Source organism: Myotis nattereri, assembly GCF_964212035.1.
Source record: "Myotis nattereri genome assembly, chromosome: 2".
Lineage (NCBI taxonomy): Eukaryota > Metazoa > Chordata > Mammalia > Chiroptera > Vespertilionidae > Myotis > Myotis nattereri.
The window spans coordinates 132,954,413-132,978,775 of NC_138076.1; the positions used below are offsets into that span (position 1 = coordinate 132,954,413).

The window sequence follows — 24,363 nt, forward strand, 5'->3', positions numbered from 1 at the left end:
TGATTATCAAACACTTAGTGAAGTTTTTACATTTTTTTAAAGGATAATTTTTAGCTGAACTAAATAAAAGAGATTAAAAACTTAGCCAGTATGAGAAAGGTTAGTTTTGAGAGGGCAACTTTTTAAAAATGTTTTTTATTAATTTTTAAAGAGAAAGGAAGGGAGAGATAAAAACATTGATGAGGGAGAAACATCATTGATTGGCTGCCTTTGCATGCCCCCCTACTGGGATCCAGCCCGCAACCAGGGCATGTACCCTGACGGGGAATTGAACCAGCAACCTCTTGATTCATGGATTGACACTCAATCATTGAGCCACACCAGCTGGGCAACTTATGTTAGTTGGGCATTTGACTTTCAACTGGGTATTTGACTTAAAGTTATGGTTGTTAACCCTTTCAACCCCAACATTCTTTTTTTATAGTAAATACAATGTTTCATAATGTCTTCTTTACTATTCCAAATGAAATTCCTTGTTAATATAAACTAGTACCTACATGCTTAATTTCAAATTTATCATTATAAATGTCCTAAATAAAAGATAAAGGAAAAACATAAAAGAAAAAATTTATGAAAATAGTATATTTATATATTTTTCTTATTTCATTCAGCATATGTAAATGCTCTGGCGTGACTACCCTAAAAGTCATAATGGGGTAGTCTTGTCCTTGCATCTCTAGGTGGTGTTAATGTGAATTCAGAGCTATGAATTCAGACTAATACTAGTACAATATATTCTATTGGCAGCTCATATGTCACAGTGGCATTTCCATTTATAATCTCATTTCTAAAATGATACACAATTGTTGGTACAGTTTTTAGCAAAGTATATGTACAGATTTTCCTTTTATAAAGCTGTTGGCATTCCTAGAAAGTTTATTACATAGTAAAATAATTAAAAATTGCTTGGTAGAATAGTAAAATAATTAAAAATTGCTTGGTAGAATGAAGATATAAGTTCTTAACTCAGATAGTTGTGAACAGAATTTTTAACTATATGAGTGCCCAGTAGGACATCTGAAACTTGTGCAGTACATGGACTGTTTTGCTCTTTTCTTGGACACTTTATCTTAATTATCACAAAGCATGACACCTATCCCTAAAAGGCCCTAATTCCTTCCCTGTCCCCCAGCCATTTTAGCACTTATCACACTAACATAACTACAATTTTTCTTTTCTTGTTTTTTGTTTGTTTTTTTTTCTATATTTTGTTCCATTTCCCTAATCCATACACTCAACCAACATAAACTGGACTCTAATATTCATGAAGATAGGTTTTTTTTGTTACATTTATTCATTGCTTCTATTCTTAGGTAGTACTTGGTACATACCTAGCACTAAATAAATAATTTGTTGAATCAGAAAAGTAACGTTCATTGAAGATTTGAAGGGGCCATGATGCTAGGATATTGCTATGGGGTGACAGAATTGGGTTGATAATTTACACATATAGATTCTTTGATACAAGCTTACTGTAGTCATGATTGTCTATATTAAAAATCTTCATGTAAAGACTCCGTAAGGGTGTTATCATTAGTTCAAACTGTTCTCCAGAATTGTAATTGTCAAGTTATAAAATACAGGCTACTTAAACTGAAGGTCATTTTTGCTAATAGCTTGGCATGTCTAACAATTGTAGAAGTTAGAACCTATTTATTTTCTAAGAAGAATTATTTTACCATTGTTCTAGTAAGTTGCAACTGATAACTCTTAAAATTGAAAACAATACTGGTAATTTTCTTCCTCCTTTAATATTTTTTATAGAGTGCTAGAGAAGAATTAATTAAGTGGGAAGAAGGTAAAAAATGGCAAAGCAAAATAGAGGGAATGCGAAACAAGTTAAAAGAGAAAGAAGGGGAAATCTATATTCTAACAAAACAGTTGAATACTGTGAAGGATCTTTTTGCCAAGTGAGTATAAAGTAAACCTAATTAATTATGTGTAAAGTCTTTAATTGACCTGGAAGTTATATGGTTTTATTGTTCTTGATACTTTAAGAAATTCTCTAATTTTAATTATTAATTATTATCTATTATTTTTTATTTTCTTTCTTTAAAATGTGTTTTGAATATATTTTAACAACTTATAAATGGGGTTTCCTATAATTTAAAAATAAGTTAGCTCCTAGGAAATGCAGTACAATCTGATTTTTGTATATTGGTCTTGTAATGAGTAAGCTGCAGTTCAATAAATTGAACAAGCCACACAGTGGATGGTATGTTTTCATGTTTCTTATTTAATCCCACAGAGTTGATAAAGAGAAACTAACTTTGCAGAGGAAACTAAAAACAACTGGCATGACTGTTAATCAAGTTATGGGAGTGCAAGCTTTGGAGTCAGAAAAAGAGCTGGAAGAATTAAAAAAGAGAAATCTTGACTTAGAAAATGAGATATCATATATGAGGTACACTATTACTTGGAAATGTGCTATCTATACTAATAAAAGGGTAATATGCTAATTAGACCAGATAGACTGGATGTCTTCCAGACATCATTCCAGACATCCCTCCTGACAAAGCTGGGGGCATGGCAGGCCTGAAAACTGCCCGTGGCCCCTTGCCCAGGCTGGCCCCACCCCAGCAGGGACTGCCACCCCAATCAGCGGCATGGCCAACCTGCAAAACGCTAGCAGCCCCTCACCCAGGCCGGCCCTGTCCCTAGCATGGACTTCCACCCCAATCCGGGGCCCCCTTAAGGGCAGGCCAGCTGGCCCCCATCTGTGCACCAGGTCTCTATCCTGTGTAATTTGCAAATTGACCCTAATGACAGAACAACCGCTGGACCAGTGACTATGAGGTACACTGACCACCTCTTGGTTCCTTTCCCCGGCCAGCAGACTCCAGTTGCCTGATGGTGAACAGCAAACCAGGCGTGGGTGGTGGCAGGGGGCGGGGCCAGCTGCGGGCAGCTTGGGAAGATGGCCCTGATCATAGGCCAGGCCTAGGGACCATACCCGCACATGAATTTTGTGCGCCGGGCCTCTAGTTCATTATAATGAAGGAAACTGGTTGACCCATAGAAACTGATAAAATACTAGTAAACATGTTACGTATTTTAAAGTTGGGTTCTGTTGATGGCTTTTCTGAATTGAGATATTCCTTTTTTATATGCCATGTAATTTTGAATTGTATTCTTGAAATTTTGAATAATATAGGACGCTGGATTTTGGTTAAATGCTCGGAAAATTCTATTATAATAAAAATAGCTACATAGCAGGTAGTTGGTCTGGATAGGTTCAGGCCCAAAATTCCCACCTGTTTTCTGTGGGCTGTGATTCCATTATCAGTGCTATAGGCATCTGTCCTGCCTGTGTACCTCCCAGTTGATAGTCTGGTACGTGTCTTCTCTCTGTTAGTTCAGTCCTCAGAGTCTTCAGTGTTCACAATAGGATCAGATCCATGTATGTACAGCTCAAGGGTGAGCCCAGAAGTTCATAAACAACTTTATAATTGTTGAAGCTCCTCCCTTTCTGTTTTCCTATAGCCCCTTTAGGTACTTTCAATGAAACTGGCACTTTAGCTACCCTGTTATCCTGTGTACTTAAGCAATTGTGTACAGTTGCAGCCAGGCAAACAACAGAAGGGCAGGAAGTAGGTGAGGGTAGGTGGGGGAGCTACTTTCTTCCTACCACCTTACCAATCACAGCTAATTGGAGGAAATGATTTCCCTCCATAAAATTTTGCCACCTCTGGATTCCCATTGCTATCTCTGCCACCACTGCCTATGGTATTGCTTGAGAATTGAGGCATGAAAGACCAGACAGAAGAAAGAAAGAATGAGGGATTCTTGTACTCTTTGTGCTAGAACTTGAAGGCTTCCCCAGAACACTCTCCTTCAGTGTTAATACTCACTTTAATAATGTTTCAAGTAATGTGTTTGAGCTAGTAAATATCAGAGGAAAAGAAAACGTAAATTCATCACCTGTTTGCTAATACTTCAAAGTCTGGAATTTTGTCCCAGTCTGTAAACTATTTAACTTTTCAAGTTCTTAAGTAGATGCTCCATGCATTTGGGAGACAAGATTGGGTGTGTTTACTCCACTTTACCTAGAACCAGAACCCTGAAGGCCACTTTTTAGTAAATACTTTGAGATTTTCCTGGTTTGCTGTCTCTTTCCAAGCTTTGTCTTGGTAGTACAAAGAAAAATAAAATCATATCCTAACAACAGCAGTTAAAACCATTTATAGATTTCTGTTCCACTCTTTTCTTCCAAGATAAAGGTAGATTCGCTTTACCCAATTCATTTCTTCCTCTTCAAGGTGTTTATAAATGATCTGGAATCATGTTAAATGATCATTATAAAGTTGGGTACCTACCTATAATATTTGGATATCGTTTTTCTTTCGATTAATCTTCAAAAATTACCATTAGTGTTTCTTCATTAACATGTCCTGTTGTGTCAGTATTAATGTAGTGTGAGCATGTGAAGTTGAACTCCTTTATAGAAATACTCATGAGCTTCTAACTTACATACCATCTGCTTTTCTTCTAAGTTAGCGGTTCTCAACCTGTGGGTCGCGAACAATGAAAATACATCCTGCATATTAGATATTTACATTACGATTCATAACAGTAGCAAAATTACAATTATGAAATAGCAACAAAAATAATTTTATGGTTGGGGGTCACCACAACATGAGGAACTGTATTAAAGGGTTAGGCATTAGGAAGGTTGAGAACCACTGTTGCCAGGAGCCGGTCCATCCTTGCTGTTTCAAGGGACCTGGCATATATGGCATACTGTTCTTAATAGGTTTGCTCACCTTCTTGGCACTATGTGTTTTAACCAAGGTCTCTGAGAAAGGTTGTTTCCCCAGGTAGGGATTTTCCCCTGAAGTTAGGGAGGGAATAAAACCTCTTAACTAAGTGCCAGGCGGGTAATTAATCACTTTAAGTATGAACAATCATGCTTAAGCTACATAATCTTTACTCCCTGGAATGGAGATAAGAAACGCCCTAACCTTTGTAATAGAGATTGATAGGATTGAATCAACTGGTATAAATACAGATGTAACAAGACAGCAACAGACAGAGAGAGACAGAAATTGGCACAGAACCCACACAGAACGTTCTCTAGAGACAGAAGAACTTCGCTGGAGAGAACATGGCAAAAGATCCTGGACAGAAGCTGGCCTCAGAACCTAGAGACAGAACCTAGCGAGAGAACATGGCAAAAGATCCTGGACTGAACCTGACTACAGAAATTGGCAAGAGAACCTGACTAGAACCTGGTGACTGAACCTGGCTGGAGAACCTAGCGAGGGAACATGGCCACAGAACCTGGCTGGAGAACCTGGAGAACCTAGAAGAGAACATGGACACAGAACCTGGCTGGAGATCCTAACCAGAACTTCGCTGGAGATCCAGACCAGAACTTGGGTGGAGGTCTTGGCTGGAGATCCTGCCTAGGCTGCTGATCAACTGAACACTGTCTTCGTGTCATTCCTTCTTCGCCGACTCCATCCACACCTTTGGGGACTCCTGGACCCGCTGCGGTTGGACCCCGGCATATGGCGCCCGAACAGGGACCCCTAGGTAAGCCCCACTCTCGGGATGGATAGGACTCCACTGTAGGAAGAGGGTGGATAGTCTTCGCTGACTCCGTCCACACCTTTGGGAACCCCTGGAACAGGAATCCCCTAGGTAAGCCCCTCCCCCCATTGAGAACCCCACACTCGGGACGGATAGGACTCCACCAGGGTGCTACAGACCCCCCTATAGAGGATAAGTAGGGTAAGAAGGTGGATAGTACAGAACTTAGATTGAGAAGATGTGCCATACTGAGTCCAAAGAAAGAAGACTCTGTATTGATCTTTAGATTAAGAAAGATGTGCCATACTGAGTCTAAAGAAAAAAAAAAAAAGACTCCGTATTGATCTTTTAACACATGCTTGCTAGCAGAGGAGTTAAGGCTACACCCAGTCAGACGGAACATTTTATACAAGAAGTATGTCCATGCTTTTCTGAGGAAGGAAAGGTGCCCGAAAGGTAAATGTAGAGGCTTGGGAGAAGGTAGGCCCTAGGCCCCACTGCAGCCTTTCCACCCCGGGAAAGTGCAGGATTGGCAAGCTCTCCCTGGGGTGATAGATCAGGACTCAGGTAATAGCGGAAAGCGCCAATCCTATTCTTAAAATGGATACAAGAGAGCATTTGGGGTTTTTCTTTTTAATGCCTGCTTTTAAAAAATAAAAAAGGGGGAATTTGCCGGGAGCCGGTCCATCCTTGCTGTTTCAAGGGATCTGGCATACTGTTCTTAATATGTTTGCTCACCTTCTTGGCACTATGTGTTTTAACCAAGGTCTCCTCTCTGAGAAAGGTTGTTTCCCCAGGTAGGGATTTTCCCCTGAAGTTAGGGAGGGAATAAAACCCCTCAACTAAGTGCCAGGTGGGTAATTAATCACTTTAACTACGAACAATCATGCTTAAGCTATATAATCTTTACTCCCTGGAATGGAGATAAGAAACGCCCTAACCTTTGTAATAGAGATTGATAGGATTGAATCAACTGGTATAAATACAGATGTAACAAGACAGCAAGACACAGAGAGAGACAGAACCTAGGCACAGAACCTACACAGAACGTTCTCTAGGGACAGAAGAACTTTGCTGGAGAGAACATGGCAAAAGATCCTGGACAGAAACTGGCCTCAGAACCTAGAGACAGAACCTAGCGAGAGAACATGGCAAAAGATCCTGGACTGAACCTGACTACAGAAATTGGCAAGAGAACCTGACTAGAACCTGGTGACTGAACCTGGCTGCGAACCTGGACAGAACCTGGCTGGAGAACCTAGCGAGGGAACATGGCTGCAGAACCTGCCTGGAGAACCTGGAGAACCTAGCAAGAGAACATGGACACAGAACTTGGCTGGAGATCCTGGCTAGAGATCCTGGCTAGGCCGCTGATGAACTGAATGCTGCCTCCATGTCATTCCTTCTTCGCCAACTCCGTCCACACCTTTGGGGACCCCTGGACCCGCTGGGGTTGGACCCCGGCACACTGTTAAGTCATTGTTTCCTTAATCCTTCAGAATTTCACTTGATGGAGAAGGAAAATGTGGTTGAAGAATTCTTCTTTCCTTTGACACCTATTTATAGTTACTATATGGTCTTGGCAGTGGCTTCTTCCCTCTTATTTTTTTTTCTTAGTCAACCTATATATTCAGAGCAAAACTAAATCCTTTTATTCTCCTTTTCGGTTTTTACAGGAATCAAAATATTTTAGATTGAAAACTTCAAATACTTTAGAGGTTTAATTGCTCTTTTTTTCCTTAATGATGTGAATCTGTGTGGGCTGAAGTATTTGGAAAAGATTTTTTGTGGTCGATCCTTTTTCCTAACATTAGTTCTATCTGTGAATGATCCATGTGCACTTGAGAAGAATGTATATTCTGTTGCGTTGGGGTGAAATGTTCTATAAATGTCTATTAAATCCATCTGTCCTTCAGAGTTTTGGTCTGGAAGATCTGTCCAGTGAAGTCAGAGGGGTCTTAAAGTCCCCTACTGTGACTGTATTGTTATCAATCTCTTCACTAAAGCCCTCTAGAAGTTTTTTTTAAATATTTAAGTGCACCTATATTGGGTACATATATGTTTACCAGGGTTATATTCTCTTGTTGGATCTATCCCTTTAGGATTATGTAGTGACTTTTGTTGTCTCGTGATGGCCTTTATTTTAAAGTCTATTATGTTAGATATGAGTATTGCTACTCCAGCTTTTTTCTTTTCCATTTGCAAGGAAAAATTTTTTCTAGCCCTTCACTTCCATCCAGTGTGTGTCTTTTGTTTTGAGGTGGGTCTCTTGTAGACAGCATATAGTTGGATCATGTTTTTGTATCCATTCAGTTACCCAACGCCTTTTGATTGGAGCATTTAATCCATTTACATTTAGGGTTATTATTGAGAGGAACTTATTTATAGCCATTTTAATTCTATATGGCTAGGTTTTCTCTCTCTGTTTCTTCTTCTCAGCAATCCCTTACAGCAATACCTTTAGCATGTCTTGTAATTCTGGCTTGGTGGTGATGAATTCCTTTAGCCTTTTTTTGTCTAGGAAGCTCTTTATTTGACCATCTATTTTTGAATGATAGCCTTGCTGGATATAGTAATATTGGTCTCAGGTCCTTGCTTTCCATCACCTTGAGTACTTCATGCCATTCTCTTCTGGCCTGTAGAGTTTCTGATGAGAAATCAGGTGTCAGCCTTATGGGAACTCCTTTGTAGGTAACAGTTTTCTTTTCTCTTGCTGCCTTTGAGATTCTCTCTTTGTCTTTAATTTTTGGCATTTTAATTATGATGTGTCTTGGCTGGGATCTGTTTGGGTTCTTCTTGTTTAGGGTTCTCTGTGCCTCCTGAACTTTTATGACTTTTTCCTTTACCAGGTTAGGAAAGTTTTCTACCTTATTTCTTCAAACACCTTCTCTATTCCTTTCTCCCTTTCTGTCCCCCCTGGCACACCTGCTATTCTAATATTGGTATGTTTCACGTTGTCCTACAGCTCCCTTAAGCTGTCCTCCTGTTTTTTCAATTGCTTTTTCATTTTAGTTCTCTAATTAAGTCATATTTTCAATTCTGTCTTCTAATTCACTGGTTTGATCCTCAGCTTCCCCCATTCTGCTGTGTATTCCTTCCAATGTGTTCTTTATTTGTGTTATGTCATTCTTTATCTCAGACTGTTCTTTTTTCATAGTTACTATATCTTTTTTCATACCGTTTAACATTTTTACCATCATTACTCTGCTGCCATATTTAATCTGAGGATCATTTTATAATGTAAATAGTCATGTCCTAATTTAATTTTATAAAGTTTATAAGTTTTTTAGAATTTAAAATAAGTACAGTGTAAATAAATATGTTATATATTTTCATTCTCTCCTGTATAGTTTAATATAAAAAACACAGTGAGAAGTTGAAGTTTGATAGTAAAGAGACTGTGGTTGTTGTTTTTAGGACCCATCAGGCTCTTCCTCGAGATTCTGTTATAGAAGATTTACGTTTACAAAACAGATACCTCCAAGAAAAACTTCATGCTTTGGAGAAACAGTCTTCAAAGGATGCCTCTTCTAGGCCTTCTGTAAGTGCTTTTCTTTTCATATTTTTAATGGTCAACTTTGGAAGTAAAATCAATTTTTACCTTTATCTGGGCAAAACCAGTATATCTCTGTGCTTAATATGTATTAATACAATAAATTCAACTTTTATTTTTAGTAGTTACTGATATATATTAACTTCTTTAATCCTTCTTATATAATAACTGTAAACTTAAGATTCTTATGATGCTTGTATAACTTCATTACAAATGATTTCTAGAGACTTTAAATGTAGTTGTTATGAGTTTGCTGTGGCAAGACTATGCAATTAAGTAAAGTAGGAAAATATGTTATTGCATTATTATCCATCAAACATGTGACAGTGTTTTTAGTGTTCTTTATAAAGACTCATTAATGAAGAATTGTTAGACTCTTACTTTAAATCACTCAGTGTGTACCCTTTTATTATTGTTTTTCTTTTCTTTTCATGTTTTTTCTTTTTCTGCCTGAAGCAGAATCTGTTACATAACACAAGTACTCTTTCTATCCTTTCTAACAGTGTTAATAAATACAGGCACAATATTTTTCACAAAAAGAACACTTTATACAGGAACAACAACAACAACAACAAAACCCTAAGAGTGCTCAGAATTAAAAATGAGAAGGGAGCCCTGACTGGTTTGGCTCAGTGGATAGAGCATCGGCCTGCGGACCGAAGGGTCCCGGGTTCGATTCCAGTCAAGGGCATGTACCTTGGTTGCGGGCATATCCACAGTGTGGGGTGTGCAGGAGGCAGCTGATTGATGTTCCTTTCTCATCAATGTTTCTAACTCTTTATCCCTCTCCCTTCCTCACTGTAAAAAATCAATAAAATATATTTAATAAAAATAAAAATGGGAAGGGAATAGTTACCAATGACAACTTATACCATCAGGAATTGAGAAATACTCTATAGCAGCGGTTCTCAACCTGTGGGTCGCGACCCCTTTGGGGGTTGAACGACCCTTTCACAGGGGTCACCTAAGACCATCGGAAATCACATATATAATTACATATTGTTTTTGTGATTATACACTATGCTTTAATTATGTTCAATTTGTAACAATGAAATTGGGGTCACCACAACATGAGGAACTGTATTAAAAAGGGTCGTGGCATTAGGAAGGTTGAGAACCACTGCTCTACAGTATCATAGTAAGAAGAGAAAACACAAAGCAGACTATGTTGTAGATCCTACTGAGTTAAATATATCTGAGGCAAGGCCAAACAATAAATCAGATCTACTTAGGCTAAATGATGATACCTTGGCAGATTTTAACTCCAGTTTAGAAAATGATCCATATCCTGAAATTGAGAAAATTAATCAAGACTGTTGTGAAAATAATAAGCAGGAATATAAAGTCAAAGAAGAGAATGAACTAGTGAAGAATGGGAAAGGAAAGGAACACATAGCTGAAGACCTCAGTCACAGCAGCTGCACAGACCCAGAAGAATCTCCCGGGGAGGACCAGGCTCCTGCCACAGTTGCTGCTGCAGTGGATCAGTGTGCTGAGGAGGCTAACTCTGAGACTGACGTACCAGTCCAGCCAGGAAATGGCGGGCCCCAGGTTTGAGTACATGGCAGTCCTTTATTTCTTTGGTAGCTGAATTTTCTCATAGCAAGTAGTATGCATATGTAGTACAAATGAAAAAGTTGTGTAGGATTTGTAAAAAATATTAATTATTAGTAAACTTCTCCTTAAACTAACATTTGACTAGTTCTTACAAAATTAATGATTATGCATTTCCTAAATCATTTTAGTACTCCCTGTTTTACCATTGGTGCTCACGTGAAATTATTAGATTAGGTAACAGAATAACAAAAGTAAGGCACTTTAGAGGTGTTTGTTTTGCCTTAGAAATTTCTAATTCAGCATGCTATAAAATCTCAATACAAGTAAAATTTCATACAGTGAAAATATCAATAAAAATTTGTTGTGATCCTGTGTGACATTCTAACATACATTGCAAGTTCCTTCAGTGGTTTTTTTTCCAGGTATTATAAAGATACTTTTTTATAATGAAAAAAGGGAACTTACATGTATTGCTATCTATGTTGTGTTAGACTCTCTATCTGCGTTTAATATCCACAATACTTTGCAGATTATTATTGGTGATTTACATGGGAAGCTTAGAGAATAACATCTCTAGTGATTGATGCAGAACACTTCCTCTCTCTGTAACTAATCAAAATATGTTTAAAACAAAAGAATTACTTATATAAAAAAAAAAAAGATGCAGAACAGAATTTCATTGCAGGTCTAACAGCCTCACTCTACAGTTTATGAACTTTTTGTGTACACATACTTTTGGGCAGTTTACACAATATGGAATGAGACAAGTTTTTTCCCAATTGAAGTCAAATAGCATTTCTTTTTTTTTCTTTATCCTTTCCACCTTAGATATTTCAGTCACCTAAGTTCTCAAAACACTTACTAAAATCACACCTTTAAATGTTCAGAGAAAATGGATGAAAGTTAATTCTCATTTCTTTTGTCAGGTTCATAATGGTTCCTTTTCCCCCCACTACATAAGTAACTGAGAATTTGAGACTTTCCACTTTATAGAAAAAAGTAATCAAGCACAGATTTCTCTTTCAAATAACCTCTGGTTTAGAATGAGATTAAAAATGCACATAAGTAAAACCCAAGGTGGATTTATGCCAAGAGAAATGCAAATACAGTGTTCCTGATGAGGGAGTGATTGCTTCAGCTCAAGGAATGAGGAAAGCTTTCAGAAGGAGGAAGGATTGACACACTTATTTTTGTAGGCTTGTGTGTATTGGTTTGCTATGGCTACCATAACAAAGTACCACAGATATGATGGCTGAAATAACACGAATGCATTCTCACAGTTCTGGGAGCCAGAAATCCAAAATTAAGGTATTAGCAGGGTTAATTCCTTCTTCAGGCTGTGAGGGAGTATCTGTCTAGCCCTCTCTCATTATCTGTTACATGGCAGTCTTCTCCCTGTGTCTTCACATGTCATTCTTTGTTATATGTCTGAGTGCAAATTTCCTTTTTGTATAAGAACACTAGTCATTGGAGTAGGGCCCAACCTAATGACATTATTTTAACTTGATTTTCTCTGCAAAGGCCCTATCTCCAAATAAGGTCCTGAGGTACTGAGAGTTAGGATTTCAGCATATGAATTTGGGAGTGGGGTGCAGGTAGAGTATAATACAGTCATACTTTATTATTGGACTGAAAATAAAAACATTAAAGTTTAGTTGTTATGAGAGTATTTATGGAAGCATTCATTATATGTGTAGATGCTGTTAAGTGATACTTGACTTTTCTTTCAATATTAATTAAAATATATGACCTTTTCTCCTGCAAATTTTATATTCTTACTTATTTTTGGTTGTTTTCGCCAGAGCTCTCCATATTCTTTTGAGGAAAATGTTCCATTTTAGCATTGTGTTTTCTGATTCAGTATGTCTTATGCAGGTTTTATTTATTAAACCTTAAAAGTATTTCTAACTGTATTTTCCTGAAGACTTCAGAAATAGAGTCAGATGATCATTGGCAAAGAGAACAGGAGCTTCAGAGGGAAAACTTGAAGTTGTCATCTGAAAATATTGAACTAAAATTTCAGCTTGAACAAGCAAATAAAGATTTGCCAAGATTGAAGGTAAATTTAGAATTTTTTATTACAGTTAGGAAATCTAATGCCTGAAAACCTTTTTCTTCCTATTTAATTGTTATGCTTACCATATTCGTTTATGAAGAAGTAAAAAACTCTTATTCATAAAAATATTATACTTTCTACATTTATTCTTTTAACAATTATTTGTTGAGGGCCTACTTTGTTGGTTTTTTTTTAAATATATATATTTTATTGATTTTTTACAGAGAGGAAAGGAGAGGGATAGAGAGTTAGAAACATTGATGAGAGAGAAACATTGATCAGCTGCCTCCTGCACACCCCCTACTGGGGATATGCCCGCAACCAAGGTATATGCCCTTGACTGGAATCGAACCTGGGACCCCTTAGTCTGCAGGCCAACGCTCTAATCGCTGAGCCAAACCAGTCAGGGGAGGGCCTACTTTGTGTCAAGCACTCTTCTAGATGCTGAGAAACAGCAATGAAAAAAATTCTTGCACTCAAGGAATGTACATTCTAGTGGGGAAGGCTGATAAGTAAACAGGTCAATATCTATAATAATAAAAGTGTAATATGCAAATCAACCAAACGGCCGGACAGTGGAATGACTGTCCAGACGACCTTCTGGACAAAGCCTGGGCTGTGAGGGCGGCCCTACTCTTCGCCCTGCAAGGGCAAAGGCCTACTCTTGCATGAATTTTGTGCACTGGGCCTCTGGTAGGATGATAAGAGGATAATATGCAAATCGACTGAACAGTGGAATGACCGGTCGCTATGACGCACACTGACCACCAGGGGTCAGACGCTTAATGCAGGAGCTTCCCCTTGGTGGCACAGTGGGAGCGCTGCTCCTCCAGAAGCCCTGACCCGGGCTCATAGCTGGCGAGCGCAGTGGTGGTGGCGGGAGCCTCTCCCACCTCCGTGGCAGCACTAAGGATATCAGACTGACGGCTTAGGGGAGTGGGTCTAAGCCGTCAGTCAGACATCACCCAAGGACTCCGGGATTGCGAGAGGGAGCAGGTTGGGCTGAGAGATGCCTCCAAGTGCACGAATTTCATGCACCAGGCCTCTAGATCTATATAATAAAAGGCTAATATACAAATAGACCAAATAGCAGAACAACTGGTCACTATGACATGCGCTGACCATGAGGGAACATGCGCGGAACATGGCAGGCGTCGGCCATGGTGGGATGGTGGAGCAGGTGAGCGGGGGTGCCAGACCAAGGTGGGGCACTGGTCACTGTAATTGGGGCGAGCCTCTGGTGGTTACTGAAAATTGTTTGCTCCCATGTGCCGTGGACCCACCGGCGCTCACACCTGCTGCCGACACTGGCCCTGCTCACACCCACTGTCGGCACCAGAGCTGCCACTTGCACCCACTACTGGCGCTGGAGCCACAGGTCATACACACTGCTGGTGACGGCCCTGCTCGCACCCACTGCCAGCACCAGAGCCGCCGCTTACACCCACTGACAGCGCCTGGCACTGGTCCCGATCGCTTGGTGCCATCAGCGGGTGGGAGTGGTGGCTGCCAGCCCCAAATGCCCCTGAGGGCTTCTCCACCTCCCACTACTCCTGAAGGGAAATCGGGGCAGCAGCCACCACTCGCACCCACTGTCGATTCCAGCCCTGCTCGCACCATTGTTGTCGCCAGGCCCAATTGCTCCATGCCATTAGCATGTAGGAATGGTGGCAGTGGGAGTGGGGCTGCTGGCAGACAGGGGATCAAGGGCCGCAGTGGGAGGGGCCGGGAAGGGGCATGGAGGATGGGCCGAGACCCGCTGTTGTGCCCACTGTAGCCTCACAGCCCACAGTTCCTTTTGAGGTGCACAAATTCGTGCACTTGGCCCCTAGTCTAGCCTATCTAATAAAAGAGAAACATGGTAATTAGCATACTTCCGCTACCCTTCCCATTGGCTAATCAGTGAGATATGCAAATTAACTGCCAGCCAAGATGGCAGCCGGCAGCCAGGCAGCTGGAAGCGAACATGAGGCTTGCTTGCTTCAGTGACGGAGGACTCCGACGTTGCCGCCTGCCTTGCCGGTCTCTGAGCTTGCAGTTTAAAATATTGTTACAAATATAGAAGCTAAACAAAACCCCAGAAACCAGCTTTCAGCCCCCTGGGAACTCAGAGCTGGAGTTGATACAGTGTTTTGATTATAGAACCCAAACAAACCAGATACCTGCTTTCAGCAGCAGAGGCCTCAGAGCTGGAGCCAGAGCTAAAGCTGGCCCAGAATTTAAAAAAAGAAAAAAAGGAGTGGTTGGGAGCTTCAGTCACCCGCCAGCCTGAAAACAGCCCTCAGCCCCTCACCCAGATTGGCCAAGCATCCCAGTGGGGACCCCCACCCTGAAAGGTGTGTGACCAGCTGCAAACAGCCATCATCCCCTCACCAAGGCTGGCCAGGCACCCCAGTGGGGACCCCCACCCTGATCCAGGACACCCTTCAGGGCAAACCAGCAGGCCCCAACGTGTGCACCAGGCCTCTATCCTATATAGTAAAAGGGTAATATGCCTCCCAGCACCGGGATAAGCGGAGCTGAGAGGCCTCCTGGCACCGGGATCAATGTGACAGGGGTCAGCGCCCAAACCCCCTGATCGCCCTGCGGCTCTGTGTGTGACAGGGGGTGGGGCCACCACCCTTCTATCTGCCCTGCTCCTTTCATGACAGGGGAAGGCGCCCCAACCCCCTGATCAGCTCTGCTCTGTGCCTGATAGGGGGGAGCTCCCCAACCCCCTGATCGCCCTGCGGCTCTGTGTGTGACAGGGTGCGACGCCCCAACCCCCTGATCGGCCCTGCTCTGTGGGTGATAGAGGGCGGCGCCCCAACCCCCCGTCCACGGGCCCTGCTCTGTGTGTAATGGGGTAGAGCCATAACCTCCCCATCGGCCCTGCCCTGAGTGTGACAGTGGCGGTGCCCAAAACCGCTGATCAGCCCTCTTCTGTGGGTGATAGAGGGCGGCACCCCACCCCCTGATCTGCCCTGCTCTGTGCGTGATGGGGGAGCTCCCCAAACCCCTGATGGGCCCTGCTCTGTGCGTGACAGGGTACGGAGCCCCAACCCCCCTGATGGGCCCTGCTCTGTGCATGACAGGGGGCAGCGCCTCAACCTCCCCATCGACCCTGCCTTGAGTGTGACGGGGCGGTGCCCCAACCCCCCAATCGGCCCTACCCTGAGCATGACTGAGGGTGGCATCACAACCTCCCAATCCGCCCTGCTCTGTGCATGACAGCGGGCAGCGCCCCAACTCCCCAATTGGCCCTGCTCTGAGCCCGACCAGTGGCTGTACCTAGGGAATGGGCCTGCCCTCTGCCACCGGGAGCAGGCCTAAGCCAGCAGGTTGTTATCTCCCGAAGGGTCCCAGTCTGCAAGAGGTCACAGGCCGGGCTGAGGGATGCTCCCCGCTGATGCACAAATTTTCGTGCACCGGGCCACTAGTATATATATAAAAGCCAAGCAACTGGAACGACCGGTTGCTATGACAGGCAGTGTGGCCAGCCAACTGGCCCGATGGGGGTGGGCCCGGCCGGCCAACCTCCCACAGCCCCTCCCCTGGCCAGCCGGCCCTGATCTGCCTGATCAGGGTGGGCTGGCCAGACCCCATCCGTGCACGATTTCATGCACATGCCTCTAGTATAGTATGTCAGCTTATGTTAAGTGCTAAGGAGAAACAGCATGGTTGATGTGAATGTGGTGTGTGAGGGGAAGGTGGGGGGTTGAGGAATTGCTATTTAAAATATCGTATTGCCCTGGCCGGTGTGACTCAGTTGGTTGGGCATCGTCCCGTGCACTAAAATGATTCCTGATCATGGTACATGGCTGGGATGTGGGCTTGATTCCAAGTAGGGGGCATATAGTGGGTAGCCAATTGACATTTTGCTCTCACATTGATGTTTCTCTTTCCCTCTCCCTCTCCCTCTCTCTCTAAAACAAGCATGCCAAACTCAAAGGCTAACATGAACCAAATAAACAAGGTTTAAGTTTATGTGGGCCACAAAAAAACAAAAGCTTCAATTTTCGTAGAAATGTAGGTTTATTTCGATAGAGACATGCTGAATACAAAGGGCTAAAATAAATGAGACATAGTTAACATAAAATAATAGAATATTTTAATAAAATTAATATTTTTTCTTGTACATTAACTTACCAGACACTGAATAACTGCACAAATTAATAAATGTAGCTCAAATAAACCTATTTTTCTTGTTCTCTGAAAGCACATTTCCCGTTGCGCACACCAAACAAGTCAGTCTAAGGCTAATGACGTGTCAGTCGGCTGCTAAAACATTCGCTGCTAGTATTAGTGGAGAGAAATGGTACACCTGTATGTAAGGCGCATGAGGAAATGAATGCAACATGATTATAGTAATAAGTCATTAGCAAATGTTGTAATTCGTTATTAATAACTAGAGGCCCGGTGCACAGATTCATGCACTGTTGGGGGGTCCCTTGGCATGGCCTGTGGGGATCAGGCCAAAACAAGCAGTCCAACACCGCCTGCCGCTCCTGCCTGCTGCTCTTGCTCATCCTGGCCCCACTGTGCCTGCCACCACCGCCACTCAGTAGGCTTGCTGCTACTCTGCTGTGGTGTCCGCGCGCCCATCCTAGTATGATACTGGCGTGCCCAGGACCAGGAAGCGGCCGTGGGCTCGCACCCAGCCGGTCCGATCCTGGTCCTGGTCCTGGTCCTGGTCCAAATGGGGGAGTGGTGCGCAGGGGGAGTATCCACAAGAGAGGCTCATGCCACCGCAAGTGCGCTCGCCAGTGTCTGGTGCCTATCAATCAGCTGAGCAGCGCTCCTGCTGTGGGAGCGCATTGACTACCGGGGCAGCTCCTGCATTGAGAGTCTGCCTTCTGGTGGTCAGTGCACATCATAGTGACCAGTCGACCAGTTGCTTATGATTTTATATACATAGATTATGTGTAACAGGATATTTTAGAAATTAAGTTACAAAATTTTTATTAAAATATTTCTTACAGACCGTTACATTGGTTGGGCTGCAGAAATATTCGTTGTGGGCCACAAGTTTGACATGCTTGCTCTAAAAATAATAATAAATAAAAATTTTTAAAATGCCCTAGTAAGGAAGCTCTGCCCAGTAGCTCAGTTGGTTAGAGCATTGTGCCAATACACCAAGGTTGCAGGTTCGATCCCTGTTCAGGGCACATACAAGAATCAACCAAAGAATGCATACATAGTGAACAACAAAGCAATGTTTTCTCTTTCTCTCTCAAATCAATCAATTTAAAAAATATATGGTCGTTAGCAAAATATGATATTTTAGCAGAGAGCTAGGGACAAATAAAGAAGTGGGTCATGCAAATAATTGAAAAAGAGTTCCAGACAACAAATAGCAAGTTCAAATGCCCAGCACTAAGAGGATTCCTGGTGTACTTCATTAACAGTTTTCACACTTTAAGATATTATGATATCTCTAAAAAAAATAAATCTTTAAATTAAAAATGTATTAGGTTAATTGTCTCTCTTAGAAATGTTATTTATTTTGATGTTTGTATAAAGTTTATCTTTGGTTTTTCAAATCTTATGCTATTTATGGGAATCTTCTTTTTCTCTTGGCTGGTTAATTGTTTCAGTTCTGTTTTTAAACCTAAAATATTAGCAATCTGTTAGTTCCACTGGTAATCATATAATTTATCTATTTCTTGCTTCACATTGTGATTTTTACACTGTTAGAGCCAGTGTTAGAAGTTCAGTTGTCTGTTTCTGTATACCAGGGGTTCTCAACCTTCCTAATGCCGCGACCCTTTAATACAGTTTCTCATGTTGTAGTGACCCCCAACCATAACATTATTTTCGTTGCTACTTCATAACTGTAATTTTGCCACTGTAATGAATCATAATGTAAATATCTGATATGCAGGATGTCTTTTCATTGTTACAAATTGAACATAATTAAAGCATAGTGATTAATCACAAAAACATTATGTAATTATATGTGTGTATTCCGATGGTCTTAGGCGACCCCTGTGAAAGAGTTGTTCGACCTCCAAAGAGGTTGCGACCCACAGGTTGAGAACCGCTGCTCTATACCAAATGGGTTTACATATGTAATTTATGGGACATTTAAAATCAGGGTCCTAAACTCAAATTTATATTGCACATTAAGGCAAAAATAGTTCTTGAAATTTATATACATAATACGCTGTATTTATACACTTTAATTCAACATATGTATTAGTTCAAAATCCTTTTTGTTGCTAGAGATCCACTAGTTGAGTTTGGCTATTCATTTATAGCGATTGCTAATTCAGATGCATGGTTTGTCTCTTCTTTCCTATTGCGGTAGCTGTGTTAAATTGTTATATGTTTGCTTTTAACCTTACAGAATCAAGTAAGAGATTTGAAGGAAATGTGTGAATTTCTTAAAAAAGAAAAAGCAGAAGTTGAGCGGAAACTTGGCCATGTTAGAGGGGTAAGTTTGGGAGAATATGCCATATATTTGTTTTGGTTTCAGAAGTGGAAATGAAAAAGTAAGTATGGGTATGTCCTAACAGCAGTGATATGCCTTTACTGTTTACAGTTTCAGTTTTTATTCTGCTGCATCTACATAATATAAAACATTATTAAGCTTTTCTGTGTTTCAAGTTAATGTTTTATCATCTGTCACACCTACATGCATTTTATTTCACTTGTACTCCACTTCATCTCTTTTTTTGTTGCATATCTTTCCACACCTTGAAAACATTTAACTTTCAGGAATCATCCTTTTGTTCATTAAGGTAACTACTTAGTACTCCTTGGTCCAATTCTAACATTTTGTAATTATTTTATGATGTCCACGGCAACTTCTTAGTATAATGCTCTGTAAACATGTTTCCCAATTTTTTTTTTATTATTGCTTTTTTCTTTCCATGTATTTTGTATTCACCTTTTACAATAAATAAATGTTGCCTACGAGGTCAAGACCAAATATTTAACCCCCTGTTGATATGTTGTTAACTGGTACAAGTGGAAGCAATCATAATGGACAAAAGCTTTGTCAAGTAATAATATTAAATATATGATAGATTTGATAAAAATATTTAATGTCATTACAAAAGTATTCAGACAAATATCTGTTGGCAGTCAGCAACATTCATTTCATCAATAAAAATCTATTTGTTAATTTAACCTTTTCTAAGTTAATTATGAAAGTATTATTGAAATTATGTAAAAGTTTATATTTTAGGGTTATTTATTACAGTGTGAATACTGCATAAAATGCCAAACAAGTAAGCAGATTATTTTACTTGACTATTAAAAAACTTTTTACTTTAAATTATAAGCAGTTAAACTTATTAAGTGCTCACCCAGCTCTTTTGATAACTTTACACCAGGTTTTTAATTTCAGCTATCTCTTCTATTAGTCAGAAACTGAATTTCTAGTCAATGGTTATTCTTAAAGAAAATCATCTTTGTTATGCTGCAATTCAAATTTGATAACTTATGAGCTCTTTAAAGACAATGTGTGTGGGGGTTTGGGGGGTTATCAAATATAAAGAAAACTGGTATATTGTAATGAACATTAGCTAAATAGAATATTTAGGTTCTTATGTTTATTTATTTGGAACAGATATCAAAGGATAGAGTATTTAAGCTGTTACTTAACAGCTGCATGACTTTAGGAATATCAGATCTTTGACTCTTAATTTTCTTGTATGTAAAATGAGAATTATAATTCTCAGAGGGTTATTATAATGATAAATTGAAATAATATAAGCTCTGGCTTCAAATGTTAGAAATCAATAAGATGAGTATAATAATGAGTTTGGTATGTTATTATTACTTTATATTATATTCTCTAAAATATTTAACTTAATTGAAAGTTAATATATTCTTTTGTAGTCCGGCAGAAGTGGAAAGACAATCCCAGAACTAGAAAAAACCATTGGTTTAATGAAAAAAGTAGTTGAAAAAGTCCAAAGAGAAAATGAACAGTTGAAAAAAGCATCAGGAATACTGACCAGTGAAAAAATGGCTAATATTGAGCTGGAAAATGAAAAGTTGAAGGTAATATTTTAAATATGATCATTTGTGTGGAATATTTTACTATTATAATTTTTATTAATTTTTAAAGGAAAATTTTAAATACCCATCTACATAAATGGCTTTAATGACTGCCCGAGATATTTTGCACATACAGAAAAGCTTACTGGAAACAAGACTAGGGGTAGTTAGAATAACTACTTGATCATTTTATTATTTCAAGACCAATGGTTCTTATTCTAGCAGCATAAAATTAATTACTTGTATCTATTTTCAAAAATATAGATGCCTAAGTCCCCATCCTGGGATTGATTAGATTCCTCTGGGGTGGGTGCTATCATAGGCATTGTGATTTAAAATTTTTCAAGTCATCAGTTCATTCTAGTGTGTATAAGCAGGGTTGGGAACCTATGCTGTAGATGATTAGTATTAGATAGAAGACTTTAATTATAATTACATCAAATATTATCTTTGCAACTACTTTGAATTAAGTTTGATAAGTTTATAAGATCATCTTTTACTGTATTTCATTGTTTTAATAATATACAGTTAATTTTTTATTGCTAGGCTGAATTAGAAAAACTTAAAGCTCATCTTGGACGACAGTTGAGCATGCACTATGAATCCAAGACCAAAGGCACAGAGAAAATTGTTGCTGAAAATGAACGTCTTCGTAAAGAACTTAAAAAAGTATGACTTTCATTAGGGATTATAATTTTATGTTAATTAACTAATACATCTTGGAAAAACTGAATGAAAAAAGTTGATGGCATGTTTATTCAAAGTAGTTACTAAGGCTTCTGTGAATTATGTTTTTATTTTTGCCATCCTTTCACCATGAGGAATGTTGAAAATAAAAATAAATTAAGAGGCAGTATAATGTAGAAGCTGGGATTTAAATCTTAGCTCTGTCATTTATTAGCCATGTTAACTAGGTGAAACTACTAACCTATATCCCTAGTTTCCTCATTCCCTTATTTCCTTGGGAATAATAAGTATATCTGTTTTACAGAGCTGCTGTAGGGTTTAAGTGAGTGACTTTTTGTACACATGACTTAGTACAGTGCCTACTGTGCAGTAAGATGTATATGAAACTGTTTTGTTAAATGAGCAGTAAGATTCCTTTCGAAGTAGCAAAATATATTCTTTGCCCGAACAAGTAGGTATTATTATTTATATGGATGATCTAGTGAATAAATTGAAATTAGTATTTTTAATGTTTCCCTTTTTTATTAAATTTATTGGGGTGATATTGGTTAACATGATCATATAAGTTTCAGGTGTGGGTTTCTATGTTACTAAGATCTGTATATTGCACTGTGTATCTACCACCCAAAGTCGAATCTTCAGAGTGATGCTGTTCTTTGAACATGGGTGTTTTGTTGTTGTTGTTGTTGTTTTTTGTTGTTTTTTTTAAAAAAATATATTTTATTGATTTTTTACAGAGAGGAAGGGAGAGGGATAGAGAGTTAGAAACATCGATGAGAGAGATACATCGATCAGCTGCCTCCTGCACACGCCCTACTGGGAATGTGCCCGCAACCAAGGTACATGCCCTTGACCGGAATCGAACCTGGGACCCTTGAGTCTGCAGGCTGACGCTCTATCCACTGAGCCAAACCGACTAGGGCTGAACATGGGTGTTTAATAGTGGAAATAATCTGTGGTACTTATACATAATATATGCGTATGGTAGGTCTCTCAATTAGAGTCAAAACAAAACATATTTTTAATGTGTAAAGACATAAACTATCCATTATTCTGTAAGTATTATAGACAACGATGACAAACTTAAAGTAACCAAACAAAATGACAAATTTAGAGTAACCACTAGAATTAAATACTTGTATATTTTTCTAACCCCATTTAAGTGATCTGTTGTTCTAATTATTCTGATTATATTGCTGTTTTAGAGTAAAGAAACATGGGATTTTTATTGGAATTTTAATCAGCATTTAGAACTCCAGATTATTTTTATTTTCTAATTTATAGTGATCATTTTGAATATATTGCATCTGTAACAACAGTGTGACATTTTGTCATAATATACTAATTAGCTCTTAATGACAGGAAACTGAAGCTGCAGAGAAATTGCGGATAGCCAAGAATAACTTAGAGATATTGAATGAGAAGATGACAGTTCAGCTAGAAGAGATGGGAAAGAGGTTACAGTTGGCGGAAAGTAGAGGTCCACAGCTCGAGGGTGCTGACAGCAAGAGCTGGAAATCAATTGTTGTTACAAGGTACGAATAAGTAGTCTAAAACTAACACAATTGAATTAGTTCTAATTCTGCCATTTTAAAAGAATATGACACTCTTCTGATTCACTGAGTTCTTTCCTGATGAACTGTTCGGTGGTTTGTTTTAACATGATACTTATTCTTTTTTGATCCTAGCATTGCCAGAGTCCTTTTCTTCCTTCAACTAATTTGGGTGGCAGGGCCTAGGACAGCAGAGCTGAGCTGGGCTGAGCTCCTGGAGCTGGGTGGGCATCTGGAAGCTGCTGTCAGCCAGGTGCCTAGACTGCTGTGCCATCTCCTCCTGGGCACTGCTTTTGTCCAGCTTACTCAAGTATAAGCCAGGCATAATTGAGCCGTTTTGTCACAATTTGCATACTATGCTTTTATTATATAGGATAAGCAGCTGCTTATGGTTGGAAATGAGACTGACATCAAAGCCTTTTATTGACTCATCAGTCATGATGAACGACTGAGGTGACACTGGCAATGCACACAGGAATATTTCCTTGTGAATTCCCACCACCTCTTTCATAGCCACAAGGTTTATTTGATAGTCAGGCACCACACATACTTGTAGAAAAGGTTCACGGAGTAGGAGAAAAGCAAGTGAAAGGGAGCAGAGGCCAGTGAGACACTACAGTGGTTGCTGAATTCATAGTATGCAAATTGTCCCCTCAACTGGGAGTTTGTCCGGGAGTTCAACGAGGTGGCAGGGCCAGCCAGGCGAAGGGAGGGAGTACCTGGCCGGCAGCCGGCAGCCACTAGGGACCCTACCAGTGTCCAAATTTCATGCACTGGGCCTTTAGTAATAGTACAAAAGCCTATTTAGTAATAGTACAAAAGAATGGGCAATGAAATCTTGCCCATTCTTTTCCCATTAAAGCCATCCTGTATTACTTGTGTTCTTTATTTCTGCTGGCCCCATTTCAAAGGCAAACACATCTTTATCTTCCCATATTCGTACGGTTCTTTATGTCCATGCATCCCTAGTTTCCCTTTCATTGTTTACCTGCTATTTAGGATGGACTTGATGAGGGATGGGATGGCAATCACCACTCCTACAACTAGGATGGAAGCCTTAGCATTGTGACGCTACAAGTCCCTTAGTGGACCTGCACTTGGCTGACAAGGAAGTCTAAGGAAAAAAGAAGGTTATGCAGGTAATTAGAAGGCAGCCCAGGTGGCCAGGCGGTCCTGGTGAGGGGTCCTTGGTTCCTATCCTAATATACTGAGAAATCAAAGCCACTGTTCCCCATTCTAGCCTTCTCTTACTCCCGTCAGAGGGCAAGTGTAGTAGCTAAGTGAAATAACGTGTAACAGGATAAAGCGGAGAAGGTGTTTCTTCTTTTGTCTGCTTGGACCCCAGCAGAGGCTCTCAATCAGCAACAGTGTCAGTTGACTTTTTTGGTCCTTTATTTTATTCTGTAATAATGTATGGGCTCAAGGGATTTTGAGTT

General features: G+C 40.0%; 1 protein-coding gene across 1 annotated transcript in view; it reads left to right on the top strand.

The window, feature by feature from the left end:
• The window catches only part of CEP290 (centrosomal protein 290), a 119,846-nt gene that overhangs the window by 82,742 nt on the left and 12,741 nt on the right, over nt 1-24,363 (top strand). The window contains exons 43-50 of the mRNA XM_081081463.1: nt 1,765-1,910; nt 2,249-2,404; nt 8,950-9,073; nt 12,567-12,701; nt 19,027-19,113; nt 20,526-20,690; nt 21,234-21,356; nt 22,737-22,909. Of these exons, the coding sequence (XP_080937589.1) occupies nt 1,765-1,910; nt 2,249-2,404; nt 8,950-9,073; nt 12,567-12,701; nt 19,027-19,113; nt 20,526-20,690; nt 21,234-21,356; nt 22,737-22,909 (1,109 nt within the window). The remainder of the gene's footprint in view (nt 1-1,764; nt 1,911-2,248; nt 2,405-8,949; nt 9,074-12,566; nt 12,702-19,026; nt 19,114-20,525; nt 20,691-21,233; nt 21,357-22,736; nt 22,910-24,363) is intronic.